General features: G+C 46.6%; 1 protein-coding gene and 1 pseudogene across 1 annotated transcript in view; one reads left to right on the top strand and one right to left on the bottom strand.

Annotated features, from left to right (window-relative positions):
* The window catches only part of Ptprf (protein tyrosine phosphatase receptor type F), an 82,390-nt gene extending 80,682 nt beyond the window's left edge, over positions 1-1,708 (top strand). The window contains exon 33 of the mRNA XM_052177165.1: positions 55-1,708. Coding sequence (XP_052033125.1) covers positions 55-123 — 69 coding nt within the window. The 3' untranslated portion in view covers positions 124-1,708. The remainder of the gene's footprint in view (positions 1-54) is intronic.
* Positions 1,709-8,774: 7,066 nt separating this feature from the next.
* On the bottom strand, positions 8,775-18,924 carry LOC127680353 (60S ribosomal protein L18-like; annotated as a pseudogene).
* Between the last annotated feature and the right edge of the window lie 1,486 nt (positions 18,925-20,410).

The raw sequence follows: 20,410 nt of genomic DNA, 5'->3' as shown, positions 1-20,410 counted from the left end.
TTTGGAATAGCTATTGGCACTGTTCACACTGACCAACCCCCCTCTTTCTCAAAGGACCAATACCAGCTGTGCTACCGTGCGGCCCTGGAATACCTCGGCAGCTTTGATCACTATGCAACGTAACTACTGCTCCCCTCTCCTCCGACGCTCCCCTGAGGGGCTCCGGGGGGGACCCCGCTCCTCTGAGCCATACCGACCATCGTCCAGCCCTCCTGCACGGATGCTGTTGCCGGCAGAGCACAGCCCACTGGGATCACAGCATTTCGGGAACATTGCCACACCAGTCAGAGAGCCCAGGATCCTGGGCAAGTAGGCGGCCTGGCGGCCTGGCTCTGGGCCCTCGTCCACTGGGCCCAAGTGGAGCCCCGCTTCAAGCTCTCTGTTCAGCTCCGCGATTCTCATGCTTCTCATGGGGTGGGAAAGGGGGCGAAGCCCCCACTTTTTATACATTAGGTGGGGTAGACTGCGGGGTCCTAGCCTCTTCCTCCGACTTTCCTTTTGCGGATCTTTCACTGCAGATTGGGCTGCCGTGGGAGTTGGGACTTATTTGTTTTCCTTTTTGAGTTCACGTTGGATCCTTTCTTGTTCAACTTCTGCAGGACACAGTACACACTTTCCTTGTGCAGAGCTAGGGCCCTACCTGAGCAAGTCGGCTGTGGCCCCGGAGGCAGCGCAGCTCCTGCTGTCCTCTAGCCTTTCAGATGAGATCCTACTCCAGCCAAATGCAGGGAAACACTTTATTTTGTTTGTTTTAGGTTTTGTTTTTCCTTGAGAGCCTTTTTTTAGGCCCCACAGACAGTGGTGGGCGGGGAGGCGATAGGAAACACATCCCCAGTGTGCATTTAACATTCATAGCCTACAACCACAGACGTGTCTGGGGGAGCCTGGCAAGGCGTTCCTCGTCACCATCGTGTTTGCAAAGGTTCAAAAAACAAAAATTAAAAAAAAAAAAAATATTTTTTTTTAAAAAAAGAAATAAAGATTCATCCCCTGGCCTCTACTTCAGCTCTGAAGTGGGGGGCAACTCAATGTGCCTGGGGCTCGCCATGGGCCCACAGAGTCTCGCTATCATCCCCAGCGTCGCAGTGTGGCAGGTGTTTGTAGGCTGTGGGTTCTGGCCACCTAGGTAAATGAATGGCACAGGTGAGGGCCTGTGCCACGCCCCACACACCTCAGGGCCAAGCGGGGGCGTGGCTGGCCCTTCAGGTCTAGGCCAGTGGGCCTGGTAGCACATGTCTGTCCTCAACCGGACAGATGCTTTCTCTCCTGGTTTGCAGCTGTCTTCAAATCCCCCATGACCCGCCCTTCCCACTCCTTCAAGTTGCCCTCACAAACCAATGTGGCAAGACTACTGGACTTGTATCCATGGTTCTATACTCAGTCCTCTTATCTCAGCTTGCTGAGGGGCAGGGAGAGGGCCTCTTCCTCTGGGCAGCACTATCTAGGTAGGTGAGTGGGGGCGGGGAAGGGTGCATAGCTGTTTTAGCCAAGGGACTCGAGGCAGATGTCCCCAGATATAGCTAGGCTAAGTCAAGATCAATGGTCTGGGTTGGTGGTGTTGGATGAAACATTCATTTTTACCTTGTGGATGCTAGTGCTGTAGAGTTCACTGTTGTACACAGTCTGTTTTCTATTTGTTAAGAAAAACTACAGCATCATTGCATACTTCTTGATGGTAATAAATTTGAATAATCAGATTTCTTACATACCGGGCCTCTGTCTCAGCTCCTGTATCTAGAGTGTGGTATCTTAAGTCTGTGACTAGGGTGGGTTCTGAGGAGTCCATTCCAAGAGGGTGCTGGGAACTGAGTGAGCGCCTGTGACGGCAGCTTCTGGCCATGGCTGCAGAATGGAAAATGGAACCTTCGGGCTACAGCTGTGGAGAGCACCCAGGACTCTCAGACCCTCGTCTCTCCTCACCTTGTGGTGCTGTGGATTGACAAATGGAGGATGTAACACACACCATCACCTCCCTCATCTTCTCCCGTGCTCTAAGGAGTGAGATAACCCTGCAGACTTAGAAAATGACCATATAGAAGTTGATCAGTAAGAAATCTTGTACTTCTTGCCTTGTGGGTACTGGACACACACAGTGAGACCCTCTGGGCTCAGGGACACAGCAAGGAGGGTTCACTGACCCTGTAGCCTTGACCCTGGTGGTCAGAAGGCTCTGCTTGATCTTGGCATCTTGAACAAACCAGAAAACAAATACCCAAGTCACACACAGCAGAGTTGGTCCCGACTCACTGTGGCCCTGGGGAAGACCTAAAGGAGGGGGTGGTTGCATTCCGTGTTTTTAGAGGGTGAGTAGAAGCCGGAAGAGCCAGGAAGAGAATTCCTGGTGAAAGAAGGGCCCATGCAAAGGATTGGAGGCCTAAATCCTAGAAAACAGGAAGGTCCAAGGAATACAGCGAAACCCTAAGGCTGGAAAGGGGGTGGGTGGAGCCGGGCCAATGAGCTGCTTATGAAAGGGGTGCAGACCACGCCTGCCTTGCATTGTCCTGTCTCAGCACTGAGTTGAGGCCTCAGCTATCCCCGGGTTATCAGTCCCCACCACCCGGAGTGTTAAATGACCAGGGCCTAGAACCAGCCCCTCCCTGGTGTCCCACACACGGTTTACTGCTCCACCCATTTGTGCTTGTTCAGAGGGGGGTAACCATCAGGCCATGGTTTCTGATGGGATGAAATCTGAAGAATTACTTGCTTAATTAAAGATTAAACCATGAGACATTGTCAAGGGGAGAGTAGATGCCAGGCCTACTCTTGAACGCCAGCATGCAGACCTGCTACACACACACACACACACAGGCTCAGCACTCAGTTCTTTGCAGACCTAAACCACAAGGATCGCAGCAGCTCAGGGAGTCCTTCACCAGTAAGGGTTTCCACCAGAGACCACGTGGGAGGTTAAGCACCAGAGTTGGGACCCACACACACTAGTGTCTGAGAATCTTTTCTCCATCCCCAGCAGTATCAAGTCTCCACTGTACTTTATGTTGACTGGTTTGTGTTTTGAGACAAGGTCTCACTATGTAGCTTTGGCTGGCCTGACCTGGAACTCACTGTGTATAGACTGGCTTCAAATTCCAAGATCTGCCTGCTCGCCTCTGCCTCCTGGGTTCTGGGATTAAAGACGTGCACCACTATGCCTATTTTTTTAAAAAGGCAAGGGCCTCATAGTTCAGACCTCAGATTCATGTAGGTTGGGATGAACTTCTGATCCTCCTGCTTCCATGTCCCAAATGCAGAGATCACAGGGCTGTAACTACCATTCCTGGTTTCCAGGCAAGCACTCTACCAAGTGAACCACACCCTTCCCCTGTTACCCTCAGGACTGCCCCTCAAAGGTCTCCCCTTGCAGAGTTTAGCACCCCAGGCACTAAGTTTGCTAATCTCTCCAGTACACCCTCTTTCCACCACCAAACCGTGCCCATGTGGCCTATTGTAACTGTCTGTGTGTCTACATACCCAAGCCATACACTAGGCCCTCCAGCTTGAGACAAGAGTCTCGCTCACCTTGTAGCCCAGGCTAGCTCCACATTCATGGTGAAGTGTTCCTGAGCACTGCGGTTACAGGCATGGGCCACCATGCCTAACCCCAGCCATCCTTTCCCACTTGGCATGCCTTCTACGTGATCTGCTTGTTCCAAGCCTGTCCTGGCCAGCGCAGTCTCAGCATGGCAGCCAGAATGCTCACACCAGGTAGACCTGACTGAAGAGACCCACCAAGCCCTCAAAATCAGCTAAAACTCCCTGGAAGATCCGGCCTGATCTTCCTTCTCCCTTTACCCTGTTTCCCAAGAGTGACCAAAACCCACTTTTTGGTTTGTGTATGCAGTGTTGCAGATGGGTCTTGCACGTATGAGGCAAACTCTATTCTAGCCCCAAACCAGTTCTCTGAATGCTAGGCCCAACCAGCTACTCAGCTCCAGGGCTTTCTACAAGCATTCTTCCTGTCTACCTGGATAGCTTTTATTTCTCATTTTATTTTAATTGCAAAGCAATTTTTTTCACACAGTATATTCTGATCCTCTCCCCCACTCCTCCCACCCAGATCCTCTCCATCTTTCCACCCACCCAAACCCATGCACTCCTCATTTTTTTTCTTTTTTTTTTTTTTTTTTTTTTTTTTTTTAGTATTAGCTGAAAATAATTCCTTCAGAAGCCAGCAGTAACCATCCTAAAAGAGGCGAAATGGTCTCACTATGCCAGGTATCTGAAGTCTATTATTTCGTGTAATCCTCACAAGCTATAAGGTCACTTCGATGACACCTATTTTATCTCTTGGAATATTCTGTTTCATCCACGTCTCCAGTGCCTAATGAGAATCTGGCATGTGACAGTCACCACCCGAGAGTTCAGAGTAAACACGTCAGTGAGCCCCACAGATGGCTGCCTAGAGGCATGTGTTCTTGAGGAGACAGAGGATGCATATGAAAATCAGTGAATAAATGTATTTGTGATGTGTCAGAAAGTGGTGAGTGCCCTGGGTACAGTAGGGAGGATCAGGCGGGCTTCAATGAAAGATGGCAGATTAGCTCCTTTCCTAGTCTGTTCCCTAAATGCCTGACAGAAACAACTCAAGGGCGGGTGAGATGGCTCAGTGGGTAAGAGTGTAGTCAATCATGAAGCGTGCCCACTTTGAGGGGAAAAAAAAGGAAGGCATGGTGGTAGGTGCCCGCCACTCCAGCCCTGGAGGGCAGACACAGGCTGACCTCCAGAACTCTCTGGACAGCCAGTCTAGCCAAAATGGCTTTCCTTTTTTGTGAGAGACCCTACCAGAAAGTAATAAAGCAGAGTATTAGAAGACATTATTTGATGATTTCTACATGTGCACACATGTAACACACCTGCACATCCAACATGCCTGCCCTACATATACACACAACACATTCCCACCACACACAAAATTTAAGAGGAAGGAAAGAATGAATGAATTGAAGGGGGACCTTTTCTTCTTGGCTTATGGTTCCCATCTGTTATGACAGGGCAGCGTAGTTGGTCATGGGGGGAGGGGCACAGAGTGGATCAGGGTGTGGCTAGCTCTCTCCTTCTTACCCTTAATTCAGTCCAGATCTTCACATTCAGGCCACATCTTCCCTCTCCGTTCACCCTGTCTGGAATCACACCCAGAAATGTGCCTCTCAGACCAGTCAAGTAGACCATGCAGATTAATCCTCAGAGATGGGGTTGCAGGGTAGACTTGAACACTGGAAAAGGTTGCCCAACATCTTCCAGATGAGTATCTAGGGTCTGCAGAAATGGCTCAGCCGTTGAGAGCACTTGCTTTCCCAGAGGGCCCAGGATCCGTTCCCATGCTCACGTGGTGGTTTGTAAGCTTCTCTAATGTCAGATTCAGGGGACCTGATGCCCTCTTTTGACATTCGAGTACTCTTACACATATAAAAGGGTGGGCCTCCAGGAAGAGGGGGGTCTCTGGAGCAAAGGGGTAGTGATGTGTGCACGGTGCTTTGAGACCAGGATGGCTTTAATACTCTGAACAAAGGCCAGAGAGCAGCCTGAGTGAAGGTCAAATGGAAAAGAGGCACAAATGCAGTTGTCATTAGTAGCCGGAAAGCTCCTAGGACTGCTGGTGCAGACCTGTAATCTCCGCTCCTCAGGAAGCTGAGGCAGGAGGATTGGGAGCTAAAGGCTTGCCTCAATAGTACATAAGTGTGGCATGTTGAAGCTCTCTTTCTCATCTCCAAATACCCAGCCAGAGAAACTATTCAGTTTAGTGTGTATCTGTGTGTGTGTGTTCGTCTGTCTGTCCGTCCGTCCATGTCTGGTTGTGTGCTGAGTGCACCTGCTGAGGATCTACCCCAAGGCTTTGCACCTGCTAGGCAACAGTTTTCTGGCTAAGCTCCTGCACTAGCTCAGTTTTAGAGGGTCCAGACTGAAAGGTAAGCCTCGTGTTGTGCTCTTCTGGTGGAAGACTTGGTGTGTCTTTAGCAGATTAATGTCTGTTGACTCCTTGGCTATAAATGTGACAGGTTTAGCAAGTTTACTTGAGCCCTTGCCTCTACCTTTCTTCTACCCCCTATTCTGTAAGATACATTACTATTTTTAATTCGTCTTAGCGCTCCCTGCATGGCTTTAAATGTTGATATTTAAGTGTCCGTTTGCTGATTTATCACCTGTGGACGGTCCGTATTGATTACCCTTGGGGAAAATGAGGCAGTTAGTGTACCTATTTCTCCCGCCTCCCTCCATTTCCTTTCTCTCCCCTGATCTCATGTTGTTTGTGTTTATAATACTGTTTCATCAATACAATAAAGCCTCTCATTCTAAAAATTAAAAGTCAATAAATAGTGTTTCAATTGCGTGTTTATTAAAAAAAAAAATCTCTCAAGTACCCATGTCTTCCTTTTTCTTTGTTCATTCCTTTTGTTTTGCTGTTTTGTTTTTCTGAGACAGGGTCTCTCTAGCCCTGGCTGTTGTGGAACTCACTCTGTAGACCAGACTGGCTTTGAACTCAGAGATCTGCCTCTGCCTCCCAAATGCTGGATTAAGGGTGTGCGCCATTACCACCACCACCACTGCCCAGCTTCAAGCAGATCTTCTGATGATTTCCCCTTGCCCCTTTCATTCCTGGACTATCCCCATCCACCCCAGTAGATCAGACTTGGTGATCCTCTTGCACTAAGCCCTGTCTGAGGAGCATTTCCCTCACAGGCCTGCCACACAGCATTGTAAACTTTCTGATGCGTGCGTGCCCGAACCCGCCAACATTTCCGTGCGGCGTTTGCCTACTCCAGGCCTTTTCCAAAAGAGCTTGCTGCAGAGTTCTTTCTTTATTTAATTTTCAGTCATGGTCTTACTATGCAGCCTTGACTGGCCTAAAACTTGCCATGTAGATGAGGCTGGCCTTGAACTCAGAGGTCTGCCTCTGAGATCAATACCTTCTGGGAGCTAGGATTAAAGGCAAGCAATACTACACGTGGCCTTAAACTTTTGCTTATTGTTGTTGTTGTTGTTGTTGTATGTAGGGGGGCATATGAGACCCAGCATGCATGCAGATGTCAGACTGTGTGGTTCACTCACCTTTAGTTTGTCCCAGGCATCAGACTCAGATTATCAGCCGTTTCACTCTTTTAGATCCTTGTTTTCTAAAAATTCCTTGGAGTGGGGCTGGAGAGATGGTTTAGTGCTTAAGAGTGTTGGCTGCTTTTCCAGAGGGCCCGGGTTCAAGCCCCAGGAAGTCACATGACAGCCCACAACTGTCTATAACTCCAGTTCTAGAGGATTTAATACCCTCACCCAGATATACATGCAGCAAAACACCAATGCATAGAAAATGAATAAATCATTAAAAAAGATTTTTTAATTAAGGGGCTGAAGAGATGGTTCAGTGCTTATGAGCACTTCCTACCCCAGAGGATCAAAGTTATACTCCCAGTACACACATGACAGATCACAACCATGTGTTTCTCTAGTTCCAGGGAATCTGATGCCCTCTTCTGGCTTCCAACAGCACAAGGCATGCATGTGGTGCAGACATACAGGCAGGTAAAACACCCAAACATATAAAATATAGATTAATTAAATAGTATAAAAAATTACAGACAGGGCTGGTGGTGGTGGCGCACACCTTATCAATTCCAGCACTGCAGAGGCAAAAGTAAGAAAGAGATCAGGACAGCAAGGTAATCCTTGTCAGCATAGCGATTTCAAGGTTAGCCTGAGCTCCATGAGACCCTGTCTGAAGAAGCACTTCCCTTACAACGTGGACAGAGTATACTGCTGGGCTCTGAAGTCTAGTCAGGACTAGGCATCTAACTGTACTGGCTTGCTTTTTTTTTTTTTTTTTTTTTTTTTTTTTTTTTCTGGTTGAAAATTTTTTTTTTTTTTTTTTTTTTTTTTTACTTTTTTTTTTTGTCTTTTTTTTTATTTGATATAATTTATTTACATTTCAAATGATTTCCCCTTTTCTAGCCCCCCCCCACTGGCTTGCTTTATTACACAGCTCGTCCACTACAGTCATCTTTTTTTTTTTTTTTTTTTTTTTTTTTTTTTTTTTTTTTTTGGATTTTTTGGTTTTTTCGAGACAGGGTTTCTCTGTATAGCCCTGGCTGTCCTGGAGCTCACTCTGTAGACCAGGCTGGCCTCGAACTCAGAAATCCACCTGCCTCTGCCTCCCAGAGTGCTGAGATTACAGGCGTGCGCCACCACCGCCCGGCTAAAGTCATCTTTTTACAGTTTTCAAATTATTTTGACTAGTCCCTGTTTTTCTTCCAAATGTACATTGAATTATTTAGGGGAAATTCTCAATTTTTATCTATTTTCTTTCTTTTTTTCTTTTGAAGTAGGGTATTATTACTAGGGGTTTCTTTTTCCATATTTATTTTATATATATATTCATTTTCTGTGTATGAGTTTTGTTGTTGTTTTGCTTTTTGAGGCAGGGTTTCTCTGTGCAGCCCTGGCTATCCTAGAACTCACTCTGTAGACCAGGCTGGCATAGAACACAGAGCCTGTCTCTGCTTCCTGAGTGCTGGGATTAAAGGCCTTTGCTACCACTCACTGCCTTGCTTATTTGTATATATAAATATTTTGCTTGTATGCATCTTTATACAGTCCACGCATGTCTAGTACCTGAGTAGGTCAGAAGGAAGAGCTGGATCCCCTAGAAATGGAGTTATAGACAGTTATGAGCCGCTAATTTAAGTAAGTACTAGGAATCGAACCTGGGCTCTCTGCAAGAACAAGAACTTTTTTTTTCCATCCAAAGCATTTTTATTAACAGTAAGATCCAGGGTTAGTTTTTTGTTGCCTCATCTGGCCCTTCAGCCTCTGGCATGCTCCAACTTCCGGCCCTTGGATCGTACATAGAGTTTGGTGTGGCTGTGTGGGGTTCAGTATACTTCTCAGCCCTTCCGAGGACCAGACAGGAGCATAATGCCTCAGCCCTTGGGAGACTCCGGGGCCAGCTGGTCAAAGGTGAGGATCTTACCCCAGCCTTGAGGATGCGGCTTCGGGCTGTCGGCTCACCCGCAGTGCACACACCTTCAGCTTAGGCACTTCCAGAACCCACATCATCTGTGACCATCCCCACAACCACAGCACTCTTGTTTTCCTGCCCAGAAAGCTTCATCTTTCGTATCATCCAGGACAGAAACAGAGGTGGCCTGTTAGTGCGGCTCATAAATAACCTCTTCAGCACAGCCTGGTTGAAGGTGGCGTTGGTCCGTGTGACCAGAAACCTGTCCGGCTTGACTAGCAGCCGCAGGTAGGTGTCCTGGCTCCTGGGCTCCTTGAGCCGACCCTTGCGGTCCTTGTTGTGACCTTGCGGTCCTTGTTGTCAACAGCCATGATGATGCCTCCTGCTCAGCCAGGTCCAGAAAGCAAGAACAAGTACTCTTAACCAGAGACCCACCCACCTCTCCACGTTACTGTCCCGCCTTTTCTTTCTTTTTAAGACAGTCTCTCTCTCCGGTAGCGAGGCTGACCTCAGACTCCATGTGTAGCTTAAGGCAACCTTGAACTTTCAATCTTCCTGCCTCCAAAGAGTTCTGAGGGTCCGCACTATCAAACCCAATTTATAGAGCTTATGAGGTACTGAGGATCAAACCCAGGGCATCCCTCATGCCGGGCAAGCACTCTGGCAACAGTCCGCTCTCCAGGCCCTTCCTCCCTCAGTTTTTCTAACAGATTTGTATTGTATCTTTTAAAAGTCGATGGGAACACATCTGAAGAATAGCCATGTGTGCTGGTTGGTTTTTATCAACTTGACGCAAACCTACACATGTCCAAGAACAGGAACCACAACTGAGAAAATGTTTCCATAAGATTGTCCCGTGGGCAAGCTGTGGGGTATTTCCTTAGTAGGTGGGAAAGCCCAGCTCATGGTGGACAGGACCACCTGGGCAAGAGGTCCGGGGTGTTTAAGAAAACCACAGGGAGCAAACCAATAAGCAGTGCTTTTCCATGGTCTCTGCTTCAGTTCCTGTCACCAGATTCCTGCCTTCAGTTCCTGCTCTGACTTTTCTGGATGATGAGCTAACTATCAGGTATGAGATGAAATGAATCCTATTCTTTTGGTCGTGATATTTTACCACAGCAATAAAAATACTAAGAGAACATGTTAACATAAAAAAAATCTAAAAGCTTAATGCTTATAGTCAAAAGCAAGCTACTGGGGTCAGAGAGTGGTTCAATGGTTAAGTGTGTGCTACACGATATGAATTTGAATCCCAAGCACTGAGGTTAAAAATGTGATGTGGTGGCCAGTGCCTGTAACTCTGGTGTTTGGGTCGGGGTGGTATTGATGGAGACAGGTAGATCCTGGAACTTGCTTGTTAGTTGTTCTAACCCAAATAGTGAGCTGCAGAAAGTAAGGTGGAAATTGACAGAGGAAGACACGTAGAGTCAACTGCTGGCCTAAACACACACAGGCACTCACAGACATCACAGGAGCACATACTGATGACACACACACACACACACACAGGCACTCACAGACATCACAGGAGCACATACTGCTGGCCTACACACACACACACACACACACACACAGGCACTCACAGACATCACAGGAACACATACTGATCACACACACACAGACACACAGGCACTCACAGACATCACAGGAGCACATACTGATGACACACACACACACACACAGAGGCACTCACAGACATCATAGGAGCACATACTGATGACACACATACACACACACACAGGCACTCACAGACATCACAGGAGCACATACTGATGAGACACACACACACACACACACACACAGGCACTCACAGACATCACAGGAGCACATACTGATGAGACACACACACACACACAGACACTCACAGACATCACAGGAGCACATACTGATGGCACACACACACACACACAGGCACTCACAGACATCACAGGAGCACATACTGATGGCACACACACACACACACACACACACACACACACACACACATGCAAGCACATGTTCACGCACTCACATACATACCCGGGGGCACATACAGCACAGGGATAAGTTGAAGGCACGTGTCAGGAATGCCAGCACTGAGACTGAAGCAGGAGGAAGTGCTACAAGAGAGGTTTGGCTTTTAAAAAAAGAAAAAGAAAAAAATCTATGGAGGTGGCTGGAGAGATGGCTCAGTATGAACACTGACTGCTCTTCCAGAGGTTCTGAGTTCAATTCCCAGCAACCACATGGTGGCTTACAACCATCTGTAACGGCATCTCATACCTTCTTCCGGTGTCTGAAGACAGCTGCAATGTGCTCATATACATAAAACAAATAAATCTTTTAAAATATGGAGGGTTTTGGAGGCTGGAGAGATGACTCAGAGGTTAAGAGCACTGACTGCTCTTCCAGAGGTCCTGAGTTCAAATCCCAGCAACCACATGGTGGCTCACAACTATCTGTAATGGGATCTGATGCCCTTTTCTGGTGTGACTGAAGACGGCTACAGTGTACTTATATATAATAAATACATAAATCTTTAAAAAAAAATGGAGGGTTTGGAACTGGAGAGAAGGCGCCATGTTTGCAGCTCTTCTAGAAGGCCAGCACTCATCTCCTGAAGCTTACAATGTCCTGTAGCAACAGGTCCAGATGATCTGGCATTGTTTTCTGGCCTCTAGAAGTACCCACACTCATGTGTGTGTGTACGTTCACACACACATACAAAACTCACACACACACACACAAAACTCACACACGCATAAATACACACAGAGAGACACAAATGCATATACACATACACACATGCAAACACAAATTAAATTTTAAACCTTTTGTTTGCAGCCTGGTGGTGGTGGCACCCACTTTAATTCTAGTACTCAGAGGCAGAGGCAAATGGATCTCTGTGAGTTTGAGGCCAGCCTGGTCTACAGAGTTCCAGGCAGTCAGAAGCTCTGTCTTGAAAAAAATCAAAAAACTTCTTTATATACCGAGCTTTCAATTTCTTTTTAAAAAGGAAAAGAAAAAAAAAAAAGACCTTGCTTGATGGCACAGGCCTTTAATCTCAGGACTCTGGAGGCAAAGACAGATGGACCTGGGAGTTCAAGGCCAGCCTTGGCTACATAGCAAGTTCCTAGCCAGCCAGCGCTACACACTGAGATCTTTTCTTGGGAGAAAAAGGTGAGGTGTGTGTGTGTGTGTGTGTGTATGTGCATGCATGTGTGTGTGTATGTGCACACACGCGCACGTGTGTGTGTGTGTGTGTGTGTGTGGTGTGTGTGTGTGTGTGGTGATGTTTAAACCTTGACCTTTTAGTTAAAGATCCTTTCAAATCAGTAGGAGCAAAATTAAATACCCTGGCTAGAAAGATGGGTATGGAGGCAAATAGGCAAATTCAAAAGAAAATTACAAAATCTCATGATACCTGTAAAGGTCCTCTGCCCTACTAAGTAGTCAAAGGAATGCAAATTGAAACAAGAATGAGGTGCTGATGTTTGACTGTCAAATAGGCAAAAGAAAAATAAATCAGCAAAAGTTATACATCAATATTGACACAGGGAATTGGACATATGTTGCAAGTGGGAATATAGACCAAGTCTACCTTTTTAGAGAATATTTTGCAGTATTTATCAACAGTCATATTGGAAGCTGAGGATGTAGCTCCGTTAGAGAGTGCTGGCCTAGCATGTGCAAGGCCCCGGGCTCAATCCTTGACACCACATAAACTGGGTGGAGTGTAACCTTGCCATCCCAGTCCTCCCTGATGTGCAGACAGGAATATCAGGGGTTCAAGCTCATCCTCAGCTACATAGTAAGTTCCAAGGCAGGGTGGGAAACATGAGGCTCTAGGAAACAAAAAGGCCTTCTGGAAAAGTGGCATCTCAGTGGCAGGGACTGCCCTAGCCTGTGCAGCGCCTGTCATGCCGTCCATGCTCAGTATTGAGCAGGGAGAAAGTTTTAGTTGAAACTGCAGCGCATTTTTAGCCAGGCATAGTGGTATACATGCTATTTTATAACAACTTCCTCTCAGATAAAACCTTCATTCCAAGCAGGGGGTGACAGCACACATCTTCAATCCTAGTACCCAGGAGGCAGAGGCAGGTGGATGGATGCCTGTGAGTTCCAGGACAGTCAGAGTTACATAGTGAGACTCTATCTCAAAAACAAAACAAAGCAAAACAACAACAACAACAAAACAAACAAAAACAACAACAAACAAAATCTTCCAAAGCTTATCATGCCTAAGGTTGTTCTAGGACTGGAGAGATAGCTCAGCAGTTTAGGGTACCTGTTGCTCTTGCAGATGATCTGGACTCCATGTAGTGGCTCAAACTATCCTTAACTTCAGTTCCAGGATGTTTGATACCCTCTTCTAATCTCTGAGGACACCAGGCACACATGTGATACACATCTGTACATGTAAGCAAAAACTCATATATAAAATATAAATTAAAAAAAAAAAAAAAGACTAAGAGCCGGGAGGTGGTGGCGCACGCCTTTAATCCCAGCACTTGGGAGGCAGAGGCAGGCGGATTTCTGAGTTCAAGGCCAGCATGGTCTACAGAGTGAGTTCCAGGACAGGACAGCCAGGGCTACACAGAGAAACCCTGTCTCAAAAATAAATAAATAAATAAATAAATAAATAAATAAATAAATAAGACTAAGGATTCTCTAAAGGGAGGTGAGACAATCCATCCTTCAGGGAACCTCTAAGCACTTCAGGAAGTTCTGATCAGACACAATAGTTCTCTTCCTCCCCAAGTGTATAGAAACAGTAAGGACTGCTGACAGATGCCAGAGACTCTGCAGCGTTGGTCCAGTGTCCACAGCCTTACATCTTACATCTTAGTCTTACATCTTCAGCTGCCTTGAGAAAATACTCTCCGGGCTGCAGAGCTGCCTGCAGGTCATGCTCTGTGCTCCAACCTCCAGCTTCTATGAGCTGTCACTCACAAGGGGTGGGTTTTAGTGAGCAGTTGTATTTTGAGTCATTTGTGCTCCTGTAATAACTCTTCCCCCCCATACTTCCTCATTAAAAAACAAACAAACATGGGGCTGGAGAGATGGCTCAATGGTCAACAGCACTGACTGCTCTTCCGAAAGTCCTGAGTTCAAATCCCAGCAACCACATGGTGGCTCACAACCATCTGCAACGAAATCTGACTCCCTCTTCTGGAGTGTCTGAAGACAGCTACAGTGTACCTACATATAATAAATAAAATAAATATTTAAAAAAACAAACAAACAAATAACTCCCAAGCCAAACAAGGGAGTGGAATTAGTGTTGAATTTGATCAAAATATATTGTATGTATGTATGTATGTATTTTTCAAAGAAAAATAAGATTTTTTTAAAAAACAAGCAATTATATAAGAGATAAGGCTAGAGAGATGGCTCAGTAGTTAAGAGCACTGACAGCTCTTCTAGAAGATTCCTGTTCTGTTTCTAGCACCTGGCAGCTCACAACCACCTGAGACTCCAGTTCCAAGGGATACAGAGCCCTCTTGTGGCCCTGCAGGCACCAGGCATGTAGTCAGACACCCATACAAATAAAATCAAATAACAATGCTGGGTGGTGGTGATGCACATCTTTAATCCTACTCAGGGAGCAGAGGCATGCAGATCTCTGAGTTCGAATCCAGCCTGGTCAACAGAGTGAGTTTCAGAACTGTCAGGGCCTGAAGACCTGTCTCAAACAACAGATAGAGAGACAGACAGGCAGACAGATAGACAGATGGACAAACAGATAGATAAAAAAATCTAAACGTGTTTCATCATTTTCACAGCTATACATATTTAGGAACTTATATAAGGGAATCACACAAGTAATTTAAATACTGCAGCAGCATTCATAATGCTGAAACTTTGGAAGCAACCCGAATTAGAGATATAGAGACATGTATATAGGATCGCTATCTCCCGGGTACTCATAAAGTGCAGAATCTTAGACCCAGCCACAGACCTGCTGACTCAGAACCTGTGCTCTGACAGCTCCTTATGGTACTTGTTCGAGCGTTAAAATTAGAGGCGGGCTGACAAGGACGTGTGCCAGCAACATTAGTGATGATCCAGGGATGGTGCTCCCTATCTATCTCAAGAGCGTTTTCCAGTTTTCCCACCTTTGACAGGCGCTTCTTTTTGATAAGTGGCGGAGGCAGAGAAGCGCCATGCTGTACTTGCAGATGTCATTCCCACGTCCTAGCTGCCTCTCCTGGCACGCTTTACACAGGTCCTTCCCGGAACTCTCCTGAAGCCCGTTCCCTCCCCAACCTCACCAGACTAGACTCAAGTCCAGCTGCGTTGTCCCTCCAGTGACTGTATGGGCCGGGCATGGTGGTACACACCTTTAATCCCAGCACAGGAGAGGAAGAGGCAGGCAGAGCTCTGTGAGTTCAAGGCCAGCCTGATCTACAGAGTGAATTCAGGACAGCCAGGGCTACACAGAAAAAAAAAAAAACTGTCTCAAAAAGGTGGGGAGGGGATGCTGTGGGGGCTGGGAGGGGTGGGCTGGGGTGATGGGTTAGAGAGATGGCTCAGCAGTTAAGAGCACTGGCTGCTCTTCCAGAGGTCCTGAGTTCAGTTCCCAGCAACCGCATAGTAGCTCACAACCATCTGTAATGGGATCTGATGCCCTCTTCTGGCGTGTCTGAAGAGAGAGACAGTGTACTCACGTACATGAAAGGAGAAAGTGTATTCAAGACTTACTAAAAAAAAAAAAATCTTGCTTCTTCAGCTGTTCAAATAGTAACTTGTAGGAAAATATCAAGGAAATTATCCAGGTTGCAGGGTGTGAGTGAAATGCAGACTGGCGTGGTAATTATTGCTTGTCTTGTCTGTCTCCACTAGTCTGAGTACTTGAAGCCAGGAGCCAGGACCAAGTATCGCTCACCTCCTGGCTTAGAGCCTGACTCTAGCGATCCATGTTTGCTAAACGGATAAAGGAGACATGCTTATCTGACTTTCAGGTAGGAGACGAATTCCTTGGAAGAGCTGCAGCTTGAGTTGAGCGCTCAGAATCTCTGCCTCCCTCCTCAGTCTCTCCTCCAGCTCCAGCTCCCACAGTGATCACAACACCCTAATCAGGCCCGAGAGCGACTTCCCAGCCCCTACAGTTCAGGGACTCGAATCCACCAAGTCAAGTCCTCTTCTCAAGGACAATCTGCTTTTCTATGCCAGCCTCCAGCCTCAGTGGGTAGTAATGGCTCTCACTGCAGGGGTGGGATGGGTGGGGTGGGTGGGGCGGGTGTTTTATTTGGTGGCAACATCATGTTTCAAGTAAATGACACCCAGGCCTTCTGTGGAGGATGCCAAAGATTTTTTGTGTCCCACCTTTTCCCAAATCTGTCCTTCTCCAGCTCTCCCCGGCATGTGTCAAGAGCCCCCTGTACAGTTATCGTTCAACATTTGAACTCCTGTAAGATCTTAAATAATTGCTGGGTGGTGGTGGCGCATGTCTTTAATCCTAGCACTTGGGAGGCAGAGGCAGACAGATTTCTGATTTCGAGGCCAGCCTGGTCTACAGAGTGAGTTCCAGGACAGCCAGGGCTACATAGAGAAACCCTGTCTCAAAAAACAAAAACAAAAACAAAAAACAAAACAAATAAACAAACAAAAAAACCCCAAAAATCTTAAATAATATTCCATGTTATATTCCTGTGTTATTAAGCGTAATAATATCTGCTAGCATTTCTAAGTACCAAATATGAGAAGTACTTCCCCTGTATTATCCCTGCACCCCCTCCCCCCCAAGACAGGGTTTCTCTTTATAACCCTGGCTGTTCTGGAACATTCTCTGTAGACCAGGCTGGCTTTGAAATCAAAGATCTGCCTGCCTCTGCTTCTTAAGTGTTGGGCTTAAAAGCCATGCACCAACCCAGGTTTTATCATTTTATTTTATTTTACTATTTTTCCTCCTCTGTTCCCTAAGAAAGGGTCTCACTATGTAGACCTGATTGTCCTGAAACTCATTATATGCTTATTAGTTAAAATAGGCTGGCCTCAAATTCACAGAAATCCTCCTGCCTCTGCCTCCCAAGTTCTGGGATTAAAAGCATGTGCCACCATACCTAGTCCCCCTTCCTTCCTTCCCTCCCTCCCTCCCTCCCTCCCTCCCTCCCTCCCTCCCTCCCTCCTTCCTTCCTTCCTTCCTTCCTTCTTCCTTCCCTCCCTCCTTCCTTCCCTCCCTTTCTTTCCTCCTCCTCTTCTTCCTCCTTCCTTTTTTTTTTTTTTTTGAGACAGGGTTTCACTTTACAGACCTAGTTGGGTCTGAAACTTGATAAGACCAGGCCTCTCTCAGATTTGCAGCTTGTGAGACTACAGGCACGAACTTCCACACCCAGCTAAGTTATTGTTATTTAGAGACGGACTGGCCTGGAACTCTGTAACTGAGAGGACTTTGAACTTTCTCCGTTCTTCCTTCCTGAAGGATGGGGTTCTAGGCCTACACGTCTACCCTTAGCCGGTGGAGCTTTTAAGAGGTTTCAGTGGGGTAAGGGATTTATTGGATTCTGTTTTTAAATCAAACGTACTTATTCTGTGTGTTCATGCCATGATACACGTGTGCCAGCCGGAGGACAGCTTTTGGGGAATCAAGTCTCTCCTTCCACATGTGGATCCCAGAAACCAAACTCAGGTGGTGAGGCTTGTGGGGCAGGCATCTTTCCTGGTTGAGCCACGTTGTTGCCAGTCGAATTATGCAAATGTGTATTTGTATTTCTATATTTCGTTGTCCAGGATGCCTAGTCTTTCCAACTGCCCTTTGTCTGCAAGGTGATGTTCAGGCCTGACTGATTCTCTGCTCATTTCCATGACTGGGCTGGCTGCAGAAGTCCCCTGCCCAGAGAGGAACTGGCTCAGCGGGAGGGGCTGAATCGGAGAGTTCCTGCTGCTGCTCTTCCTTCTCACGCCCAAAGCCTCCGAGAATACCCAGGGAAAGTGTTTACTTTCCGCAGCTAATGCCACAGGCAAGGGTTAGGTGTGACTGAACAGGAGGTGAAGGCCACAGTCCTTAGTATATCCGCAGTCTCTCCACTACATACCGTGGGTAATGAGTAATATTGCTGACTTCCAGATCTGAAGTTCATCATGCAGGAGAAAAGAAAAGACGCCTCTCAACGGGTATTTGTTTCATTTACCTGGCAGCGCTCAGCTCAGGGCCCCGCATCTGCTAGGCCGAGTCTCCACCGTCTGCTCCGGCCACAACTTTTTATGTGCTTTTTATTTTCTTGTTTGTCTTGTTTTGTTTTGTTTTGAGGCAGGGTTTTTCTGTGTAGTCCTGGCTGTCTTGGAACTCTGTTTGTTTGTTTGTTTATTTATTTTGGTTTTTTGAGACAGGGTATCTCTGTGTAGTCCTGGCTGACCTAGAACTCACTCTGTAGACCAGGCTGGCCTTGAACTCAGAAATCTGCCTGCCTCTGACTCCCAAGTGCTGGGATCACAGGCGTGTGCCACCACTGCCCAGCTGTCCTGGAACTCTGTAACCCAGGCTGATCTTAAATTCAGAGATCCACCTAGCTCTGCCTCCTGAGTGCTAGGATTAAAGCCATAAGCATCCACACCCAGGATTCACTTCTTTTAAGTTTATTGAGCAACTTGAGACAGTGCCTCACTATGTAGTCCTGGCCAGTCAGGAACTGTGTATACAGACCAGGTTTTGTCCTATCTGCCATCTCCTCTCAAGTGCTGGGATTAAAGGCATGTATTACCATGCGCCCCCATCCCCCACCTTTTTAAACAAGATTTCATTATGTGGTCCTGGCTGGCTTGGAACTCACAGGGCTTTGCTTGCCTCTGCCTCCCAACTGTCCTAGGTGCTGGAATTAAAGGTGTACTAACACTACATTTGTTTCTTTATGGTGTGTTTCTATGTGAGCGCATGCATGTCACTGTGCCAGTGTGAAAGTCAAGGATAGCTTGCTCAAGTTTATTTTCTCCCTCTACCGTCTCCATTCAGAGGTTGGACTCAGGTCTTCAGGCTGGCAGCAAACACTTACCTGCTGACCCATCTTGCCACCAGTTCACTTTTTAAAAAAATATTTTATTTTATGGGTATGAGTGTTCCTTTGGGGTATGTGTGTGTGTGTGTGTGTGTGGTGTGTGTGAATGAGTGTGTGTATGTGTGTGTGTGCTCTTACTAGCTAAGTGCCCCACCTATCACTTTTTAATTTTGCCACAGGGCCCCATTAAGTCACTAAGTCATCCAGGTTGGCCCTAAAATTACTGTAGACAGTGAGCTTGAATTTGAGAACCTCCTGCCTCAGCATAGGTCAGGACTAAGGCACGGAACAGAGCAAGCATACAATGGTGGGCCTGGAGGACGTCCCTGAAGAAGCCCCTATTTCATCAAAGAGCCAAGGGGAGCAAGCCAGAGGATAAGGAACTAGACGAGAAAATGGGGTTGGAGTGGATATATTGGGGTGGGAGTTGACCTAATGTCTGAAGGGACGTGGATTTTCTCCAAAACCAGCTGGGATGTCCTTTGGTGGTTTGGAGAGGAGAGACATGATCTAGCTTCTAGGAAAGAACCACCATCTGTTGTGGTGAGGAGACTGCCGGGAGCTGGGCAGCAGCTTCTTCAGAGGCCATGGCAGTTACCTTATTCAAGCTAGGGACAGCCAGGGACCTAGGTGCAGTGGCGGTCAAGGGCAATGGTCCCTTCTTAGATGTACTCTAGATGCAGATCAGAACCAAGTCCATGCTACTGTCAAAGCACAATTCCTAAAATTAAAGTTGATAAGCTGGAACTGCACCAATACCGACAACTCACATGCATCCAGAGACACCAGAAGGAAACTGAAAACGACAAGCCATAGAATCAGAGACAATATTTATAAAGTCTATGTCTGGCAAAGGATCTGAATCTAGAATATACAAAGAACTCCTACAAGTCAATAACAATTCAAACTACCCAATTCAAAATTAGACAAAAGATTTGGATGATTCCCCTATGTATATATTAGCACAGCTAATATGCACATAAAAAGATGGTCGACTTCATTAGTCATCAGGAAAATGCAAATTATGACCACAACATGATACTACTTCATGCCCACTAGAATGGCTGTAATCAGAAAGACAGACAATACCAAATGTTGGCAAGGGTGTGCAGAAACGGGAATCCTCATATATTGTTAATGGGAATGAACATTTCTAAAAACAGTTTTTTGCAGTTTCTTAAAAAGATAAACACAAATTTCCTATACAACCCAGCAATTATTCCACTCTAGTTATCTACCCAAGAGAAATGCAAACAGACGTTCACACAAAGACTTGTGCATAAATGTTCATAGCAGCCCTATTCATAACAGCCCCAAAGTGGAGACAATCCGCTTGTCAATCAAAACCACAATGGGATGCTATTCAACAGCAGAAAGGAAGGAAACACGGACGCAAGTGCAACATGGGTTTCTCTCCAAAAGACATTATGCTCAGTGAAAGAAGCCAGACACAAAGGACCAGCAGCACATGGCACGGCTTTATTTACAGGAAACA

Source organism: Apodemus sylvaticus, chromosome 3 (genome assembly GCF_947179515.1).
Source record: "Apodemus sylvaticus chromosome 3, mApoSyl1.1, whole genome shotgun sequence".
Taxonomy (NCBI): domain Eukaryota; kingdom Metazoa; phylum Chordata; class Mammalia; order Rodentia; family Muridae; genus Apodemus; species Apodemus sylvaticus.
The sequence above is the reverse complement of the archived record's forward strand: the minus strand, read 5'-3'. Positions and strand labels throughout refer to the sequence as shown.